Consider the following 9830-nt stretch of genomic DNA (forward strand, 5'->3'; position numbering starts at 1 on the left):
GTCAGGTTATCTGAAACTGAAGGAATCTGAAGATTTATTGGAATGACTGAAGGCAGTTTCACACACACATCGACGTCCAGAGAAGGGTTGTGAATGTAAATACACACCACCAATCTAACTGATTTCATGCTACCCCTAGTATATTCAGTATACAGTCCATTCACTCATTTGCTTTATTCAATGCAATCATGGCATGCCTGATCCAGGATACTCCCAACTGTTTCTACTGAGCCTTTATTCAAGATCCCATGGTTTAGATCAGTGATTCTTTCAGCACAAATTAATATTCTCTTTACATCTACCACAGGACAGATGCAAATATGAGGCTGAGAATTTCCTGTATTTTATTTATTCCTCTCATAATGTTCTGGGAAGAAACTAGAAGAAAATTGCTCCCATAACATTACTAAGAGTTACAAACAGGCTTGAAATTATAATATTTAAATTATATATATCATGGCTTGGGATGGAGTCAATATTTATAGTTAGTCTACTGTGTCTCCTGGGACTTTAATTCTGTGGAGAATTATGGGTGGGCTTTTGGTCAGGAAATTACACTTCTTTAGAGTGAGGCAGTGCTGCTTCCAGGAAAAAGTCTGCTTCTGACTAACATCTAACCTCTGTTTTCTTACAGCTTTAATTCTCCAGTGTCTCCAGCAAATCACAAACATTATTAATTCTTTCACATTTGATTGTTTTAGCTGGCTAATCCAGGACTAACTACTGGTGGGGCCGCAGCTTTAGCACTGAAGGGTCCAGTTTAATAAGAGGAGGTATTTAGGAGGAATTACAATTCCACTTACTCTGATCACACCAGATAAAAAGGAACAAATCTGGAAATTCTATAGTTTAATCTTAAACAATTGCAAATTCTATTTTCCATCGTTTGCATTAAAAAATAAGTAAATTATGAATTGAACATTTAAAACTCCTATTGGAAGACTTCTACATATTATCATATTTATTTACTGTATATCCCATTTGACTTTCTTTTAGAAAAGAAATTTCAATTTAAAAAATAAATAGGAAGTGAGCAGACTTGACAAAACACTTCTAAGAATTCAAGGTTAATATCATAATCATCAGTGCTGTGCATTAGTAACTCTTGTCTGTTGGTGAGGATGTTTTTCAGTCTGTCTCTTTTGCACTCTTTTTTTAGGAACTTGCTATAAATGAAAACATGATAACAGGCACAGCTTTTGAATTTTATTTTTTAAACATCACAAACATACAGATTTCAACCTAGCAGTTCTGGGAGGTTTTTTTAACCTTTTTAAATAAGAACATTTAGGATTAGAATAAGAGCTTTGGATCATCTTTTCCACAGCTTTTTGCATTACGTTAAAAAAAAAAACCCTCTGTTACAAGTTTTAAAGCTGTCCTCTGTGCTAAAGCCAACGCCTCCCCCCTTCAGTTCCATTCACTGCATATATTATTATGATTATTATTATTGCCAGGGTATGAGACTCTCTTTCTTTTTCTTCTCCCAGTGCTCGGAAGCGTCCAATCCCCTACTATCGACCCAGCCCTTCCTCTTCCAGCTCACTTACCAGCTACTCCTACAGTCGCAGCCGCAGTCGCAGCTATGACAGCTACAGCAGCAGCAGGAGCCGGACTCGCACCCAGAGCCGCAGTCCAAGCTACAACAGCCGAAGCAGTTCTGAGAGCACTGGATTTTGAGCAATCCCTGCCAGCCACTTTGAGGAATGAGCTGGTCCAGCTTTCTCTCCAACCCTGTCTCCCTCCCCTTTTTCCAGGCATGGCCCAGCTTAATTCCTCCACCAGGGGTTGTCTTCGTCATTTCTCTGGTCCCTTCAGGGACTCATCCTGGCATTCCTGGAGATGCTAGATGCGTCCCGTGGGCAAGGGCCTGATGAATTTGGGTCCAAACCTTAAGTGGGGAGTCAGAAATTCTGTAGGCAGGACCCACGTGCCCCAAGGAAAACCATGAAGCCACTTTCGGAAATGCAGCCGATAGGATAAAAAAACTCAAATAGGATGTGACATTTTGGTGTGGATCAAGTCTTTCCTGGCGAGGACCCAAATATATGGCTGTTTACATGGAGGAGAGGCACATTACTCTCATTTCATTCTTTAAATTTAATTTCTACCAGTAAAAGGTAGAAAGAATTTTCCAGAGGATTAATGCACCTATGATTCCATAAGATAAATAGAACAAATGAACAAATTTCAATTCCAGCAAAGAACTTTGGATGCTGGAAAAGGAAGAAAAGCGGGGGAGGGGGCATTCTTAATTTCTTGTTCTTATTTTCCTAACAAACAGCTCACAGAAGATTCTTCCTTGGGGTTGACTTTTTAATTTATTTCTTGCAGATATTTATTTCAATTTTGGTACCAACTGAAGTTTGGGGTTTAATTTATTTGGACAAAAAGGAGATGGGTGGGATAATTCTGTCATATTTATCGGGGAAGAAAAGCTCTGATAGCTGTCACAGATTGAGGTGGGTGTATGGGGAAGGAAGGAAGGAAGGAAGGAAGGAAGGAAGGAAGGAAGGAAGGAGAGATGAATACTGGATTTTCAGTTTTTAAAAGAGGATCCACCTCTGTGGGCCTGAAATAAGCCACAGCCTAATTGCTACACCCTGAGATTGTTGATATGGCCAACAATAACAGATGCCAAGCACCTCCTGGTAGATGCTGCCATCTGCGGAAACCAATTTGATTTCAGGTGTATTGGTTGAAAAGGTCCAAGGGATAGTTCTTGACTTTTCTCTTCCTAATACTTTGGAGAACTGTTGCTGAGAGCAAACAATGAAGAGCTAGCTGGACAAATAGTATGAACTGACATGTGATACTATCCTCTGCCCCATAACAACAGGCTGGCTGAAAAGCCCAAGGGTTGTTGGAAATGGCGGACTATCAGCCTGATGTAGTATAAGACAAGCACTTTGTATGAATATTAATCTACACACCTCGAGCTGTTGAACTTGGATGACAAGCTCTTCAATCAGCTAAACAAAACCAGAAGAGAGAGGGAGAGATTGAGAATTGCTATGGTAGTTGTACAGGTGAGCTGTCCTGGAATTGGCTCTAATGTAATTTAGCAGGATGGCACAACCAGATACCTTCCTTGCAAACCATGTCAAAACTCAGTCAAGTTTACAGTATACAAACAATAGCTTTAATGCAAAATGCACAAATGGGCATAAAGTGCACCTTCCCAAGTGATTAACTTAACCTGTCCCTGATCATGCCAAGCTGTAAGGCAGAGTTCCCCAACCTTTCCAGCCTTGCGGACCAGCGGTGGGAGGGGGAGAGAGGGGATGATTCTGCGTGAGCGGCCAGCAAGTGTGTGCATCTGCGCAACTCCATTTGCATCAGTAGTGTGCATGGGCACCTGCTGCTCACGGAAATGGAGTGTACATGCATGCGCTCGCCCGCTGCTCGCGTGTGGGGATGCTTGCCTGTTTCCATGGTCCGGATGCAAATACATCACAGCCCACTTGTGGGTCATGGCCCAGAGGTTGAAAGGCATTAGTTACCATGGGGGGGGGGGAATATGCATCTATAGGATTTCCTTGACAAGCCTCTGAAATCTCTGAAGAACCTTTTCTATCAAGTCAAAGGATAGTTCTAAAAAAATAGACATAATGAGGACTAGTAATCTGACAAATTGAATATTAAAATAGCTGAAGACATGCAGGATAGAGGAACAGAAATATTGGTAGATCCTTTGTTAGCATAATAAAAAATAAAATGATGGGTCTAGCACATCTGTGGAAGCATTTTTATTGCCCTTCTCAATCTCAGAAACTTTAAGGTATGTGAACTTTGACTCCCAGAATTTCCCAGCCAGCCTGCTGGAAATTCTGGGAGTTGAAGCCCACACATTTTAAAGTTGTTGAAGCTCAAAGCTGTTGAGGTTGAAAAACACTGCTCTATTGGTTAGATTTTCTCTGTTTCATAGATATGAAATCTGCACATCATCCCATTTAGTTTTAAGGTTTCTCTCCAGAAATTGCTCCTGTAGAAACTGGAACACATAATTCTGTCCTATGGCCATTCCAAAGCCAAAATAAGGTAAACATTTTGAAAGAATTTTTGTCATACAAATTTATAGTCTGTTATCATCCTCCAGTTTTTTTAGGCTCAGACCCTCCAAAACTGAGCCCTGGACTTTTAATAGCCAAATTTTAGTCTCCAAAATAGTATTTTGAAATTCAGCGTAGTAATATTGGGGGATAGGGATGGTAGATAGATTGACAATGGACAATATATTTTGGCCAAATAGTTCTTCCTCTGGCACTGAAACCTTTATCATTTTGTACCTGTTTAGTCAGTCTGAGTTTGAAAATGTTTTGAAGAAAAATGACTTCTGTTTATCTCTGTTTTTAAGTGGTACACCAAGTACCTCTGGGATTGTCGAGATCAAGCACTGCCAGGCACAATTATAACACAAAAGAAAGTCTGGTTCAGTTGACAAGATGAAAAGAATAACAGGCTCCATTTTTTAAAAAATATGACTTGAGGCTTCTCTGTTTGCAGAACAATCCCCCATCTAGCCTTCAACCATTTATATTCTTAATGTTTTTGTAAGTGTTTGGGAAAGGAGGGCAGGCAAGGAGTTTGGTCAAAACCTCTCCCATTAAATCACACACAGCCTTTGTGTGGGTTGGCACTCTATACCCAATATGACAATATTAAACATTGATTAATGGGCAGCAGTTTCTAAATCAAGTTAACAAGGACTGCAACCACAGTGCTCTTCCCTATTAGTGCATTCTCTCTGGTTTTCTACTTTCTATAACAGCAAAACCCAGCCAGCAGTAATGAATAGAAAAAGATGGTTTATCAGGGAAAATGTTCAGTCTTCCTAGCATTCATTGGCGGTCTCTGCAAGAAATAGCAAACAGGAACAAAATATGTTGTAGAAAATCTATCTCTTCCTCTCTCTCTCTCTCTTTCTAGATTGTGAGTTAAGCTGTAGATTCAATTATCTGGTTCAATTATAATAAAATGTACAATATCTATATTGTAATGGAATCTCTGTGATGAAATAGAGTCCTTGCTCAGCGATGGGACAATGTCAACAAAAAGCCATAAGTCAGTGGCAGAAACCATGCTTTGCTTAGAAAAGCCCAACGTTCAGTACCATTGGTCAGAGAAAGAGCTAGGAAACAACCCTGATCTGAAACTGAGGAGCCGCTGCTAGTCACTGTAGGCAAAACTGCGCTCAATGGCCTGACTCATTGCCAAAGACTATTTCCAGGAACCCTTTATTCCAGTGGTTCTCAACCTGTGGGTCGGGACCCCATTTGGGGTCGATCGACCATTTCACGGGGGTCGCCAAGCAAGGCTGTCCGCCATTTTTTTTGTCCGCCATTTTTTCCCCTTTTTCGGCGGGTGCCTTACCTCCCTTGGGCTGGGCCAGCTGGTGGTTGGCCTGCTCCGTCTCTGCTGTTTGCCAGCTACGCCTCGGCCGGCGCAGGGGGCGGAACCACGCATGTGCGGTGCTCCCGGGCAGGGAAAGTCCTCGACTTACGACCGGTTGGGTAGTCCTCGACTTATAACCGGTTTAGTCCTCGACTTACGACCGGTTTAGTCCTTGACTTACGACCGGTTTAGTCCTCGACTTACGACCTGTTGGGGTCGCGGCATTAAAAAGGTTGAGAACCACTGCTTTATTCAAATGTATATCCAGATATGTGTGCAAAGAATTCCTCCCCAAAATCCTGGAAGGCACCCCATAAAGATATAGAATGGGGAGTGGAACCTGAGACTTTGCAATGAGAAGTCCTGTGCAGTCAGTGGCAGGTAGTAGTAGCAATAGCACTTAGACTTGTATACCACTTTACAGCCTTCTCTGCTTAGAGTCAGCATGTTGCCCCTAACAAACTGGATCCTCATTTTACTGACCTCGGAAGAATGAAAGGCTGAATCAACATTGAGTAATATCCAGCATTCATTAAGAGCCAATGACATATGTACGTGTTTGTGCATATGTTTCCCAACTACTGCTAGACAAATGAGTCTGTTGGCTGTTCAGTAAACTCACTGAGGGTTGTGGGGGTTTTTTAACCAAATTTCTACATCAATATTAATCTGGTGGAATATTTAAGCATGTTCAAACATTTATATCTGCAAGCTAAGAAAAAAAATAAGAATATTTCTTCTGAAATATTTAAACAAATCTAAACAGCAAGTAAAATTTCCATAAATATCTTAAGAGGTTATAGGAAGTGTATAAACTCTTTATATTTAATTCAGCTAAATGAGTAACTTATTAACTTTCCAAACTTTTTTTACTGCATTAATGAATTCTGGTACACAACTTTCATAACAATAAGATATCAGTATGGAGTAATAATTGTTGCAGGGTTTTCTATTGCCTGAACAATAATCTCAATATCAAATAAAATATAAGAGGATAGAGATAAGGCAGATCCTCAATAAAAGTATATCCTTTATTGCAGGTTCCAATTCTTTTATCAAAATGATGAAAGGAGTGTTGCACCATCATAATCTAACATCTGCTCATATTATATGCGTGTATGATGTCACCATGCATTTACAGAAGGACTAAAGCTTGAATCACAATAGCACAATGCTCATTCCCTCATTTCTTCCCACTTCATGGATGCCTCTGATCCTTGATGAGGTCAAAACAAAACATTAAAGATATGAGGAAAATTCTATTTGTGATAATCCTGAATGAAGGATTAGAATACCACATTTTATTTTAAAAAGGACTTCTTCACTGCAGTCTGAAATAGACATAACAATAAAACAAATCTAAGCGCTTTGATTAATATTACTGCCTGGAGTTTAGACAAGAACCAGTTACTCCAAAGAGGAAATCTCCTACCCTTTGGTTATTAATATTTATTAGTAGAGTTTACAACATATGAATTCCTATGAGAACTTTAGCTTTACTTGCAAATGATATTTCTCTATATATCTAAGTCGATGGTAAAATCTTTTTACGATTCTCACACATATTTTACAATGGAAGTGCTGCCAAGAGAACTGGAAGCTGGCTGCTGTGAAAAGGTGGAACCTGAAACACGTTTATTAGAAGGAAAGTGAAAATTACAACACAGGAACTCCAACAACTACTCTACTTTCAAATGAGAGACCAATATAAAGTAATTTTCAGGGCACTAAATGCTTGTTCGTTACCTTTTCTTTCTGTGCAGAGAATTACCTCTTTCTTTCTGTGCAGAGAGTTGAAACCCCTGTTTTGTGAAGGAAGGAAAGTTTTCACTTATTTGCTTTTTTAATAACTGATACCCTTTTTAATTGAAAACAATTATCAATAAATCCATATTGGGCCAACATCAGCTGCAAAAATTTCCACTGCACAATATCAAATAACCTTTGTATGTCCAACTAGACTGCCAACTACAGATTCCATTTTTTTAGAAGTATATCTAAAATATCTGCTGGTCTATTTGAGTCATGTTAGCATTTTACGATATTATATTGTGCAAACAAAGATAATTTTGTCTGTAGTCTGGGTTCAGAATTAAAATTTTGGCATTTAACAAAATATATTTAACAAAGAAATTGGATAATTATTTGCAGAATTAGCAAGCAAGTACCAGTTACATAGACCTTGTTAGAAGAAGTTAGGAAAAATTATCAAAACTCATTTTTATAAGCTTCCAATAAAAGTAAAAATATTTATTTATAGTCAATCTAACTTGACTTTAAATATGTCACAATAGGAAAAATCACACCATTAAAATAAAACTAATGAAACAAATGAAAACAAAGCAACTGACCCAAAAAAATCATTACAGGTAGTCCTCAACTTACAACCATATTTGGGACTAGAATTTCTGTTGCTATGCAAGGCAGTCGGCAAGTGAGTCATGCCTGATTTTATGATTTTTCTTGCCAAGCAAATCATGCGGTCATTAAGTACATTTTTGCTTGTTAGAAGCCAGCTGGAAAGGTCACAGATGATGATAATATGATCACCTAGTACAGTGATGGCGAACCTTTTAGAGACCAAGTGCCCAAACTGCAACCCAAATCCCACTTATTTATCACCGGGTGCCAGGTGGGCATGGCCCATTGGGTGGGCATGACTGTAGTGGTCATGGTAGACTGGGTGGGTGTGGCCAAGGTAGGCGTAGTCACCTCAATGTTGCTTGTGGGGAGGGACGCCTGTGGGGGCCGGGCAGAGTTGGAGATCCAGGGGGTCTCTGGCAGGTGGGGCGGTGGGCAGGAGGCTCGTCCTGCAGGGTGAGGCAAGGCGAGACAGGGCGGAGGTGCCATTGTCACAGGGCAAGGTGAGGCAGGGGCCGGGGCGGCTGCTGCCTGATACCATCGGCCCCACACACAGAGGCTAACGAGCGCATGGGGACTGACAGTGTCCATCAGCAGCCACAGCCTACCGGCCCCTCGACCGGCGCACTCTGGGGCTCGCAGCCTGCTGCCAGCAGTTCAGAGAAGCTGCCTGTGAGCTGGATGGCCGGCTGACAGCTGAGGAGGCGATGCAGTGGGTTGTCCCTGGGAAAAGGAGAGCATGCGAGGCCAGGAGGGACGGAATGGGGGGGAGAGAAACCAGCCGTGCTGGGATGCATCCGGCCATATGGGACTTTGGCGAGTTAGCGGGCGGCTGGTTGAAGAGGGATGGTTGCCATCTCTGGGGCATGGTGCGTGTGCCTACAGAGAGGGCTCTGAGTGCCGCCTCTGGCACACGTGCCATAGGTTTGCCACCACTGACCTAGTAAGTCACTTTTTTCAGTGCCACTGTAACTTTCAACCATTACTAAAAGAATGGTCATAAGTCAAGGACTACCTACTATATATATCCATATCCACAGTAGGAGAGTTTCACCCATCACTAATTTATTCCAAGGCTCTCTAGAGCAGGGCTTTGCAACCAGTGGTACATGTACCACCGGTGGTACATTGGCCCCTGGCAGGTGGTATGTGACCCTGCCCAGCTAAGCCAAATGTAGCGGGGGGAGGGAACGAGCCAAAGCGGCACAGCTCAGGACTGGTTGTGAGAGAGTCCTCGGGAGCTGCAGGGCTGCTGGGCCGAGACAATGGTAGTTGAATATTGTCATGTCCTAAAAGTGGCACAATCTGAAAAGGCTGAAAAGCCCTGCATCCAGAGGAGCCAGGTTTTAATGGCTTTTTGGAAAACCAGTACCATAACAATCAGGGACCAGGAACTTTTCCTGTTTTGCCTGGATTAATAACATCTTTTATTTCATGTAGAAATGAAGGAACTGTTAGCTAAACAATGTGGCCATAGGTAATCATAGATAAGAACTATTTTAATTAACTTTCTTCTGTGTAATTATGGCTGAGCATCCTTAATACTAGAAATTTTTCTTGTTGTTTCAGACAAGAGAACAATAATTTATTATACCAGATCTTTCCCCTCGTTCTCAGTATCTTTTTATTATGCAAGTCAGTTAATATTCTGTATCAAGTGCATTATTGTTCCAATTGAGAGATAAAATGAATTATTCCTGACAGATAAACACTTTATATAAGCATAGTATAAATTAAAAGTTCCTTAATTTATTTTCAAACATTCCTGTTTAGTTTTTATTGTTCCTGTTTAATTTCATTTTCCATCACATAATACAATAATACATCAATGAAAATATTCCTTTAAATACATGCCTAAAAATCTTCCCAAACCCCCATTAAAATCGACAGATTCACATTTAAGAAATGTTTTTTAAAGTTTCATCTCTTTTATAAAATGTTTTAAATATTATCTTCCAAAAGTAAGATTCTTTTCTCATAATAATTGAGAAAGTTATTGGACCATGATTGGATATTTTAACAGAACCTATATTCATCTATTTGATTAACTAAGGATCATGCTTTTAAAAATAATC

The 9830-nt window shown here is 40.4% G+C and overlaps 1 protein-coding gene across 1 annotated transcript in view; it reads left to right on the plus strand.

Annotated features, from left to right (window-relative positions):
- SRRM3 (serine/arginine repetitive matrix 3) overlaps positions 1-1680 on the plus strand; it is an 82251-nt gene extending 80571 nt beyond the window's left edge. The window contains exon 16 of the mRNA XM_029285681.1: positions 1491-1680. Within this exon, the coding sequence (XP_029141514.1) occupies positions 1491-1680 (190 nt within the window). The remainder of the gene's footprint in view (positions 1-1490) is intronic.
- Positions 1681-9830: the final 8150 nt, after the last annotated feature.

Source organism: Protobothrops mucrosquamatus, unplaced genomic scaffold, assembly GCF_001527695.2.
Source record: "Protobothrops mucrosquamatus isolate PMUCROS unplaced genomic scaffold, P.Mucros_1.0 scaffold_181, whole genome shotgun sequence".
Classification (NCBI taxonomy): Eukaryota; Metazoa; Chordata; class Lepidosauria; order Squamata; family Viperidae; genus Protobothrops; species Protobothrops mucrosquamatus.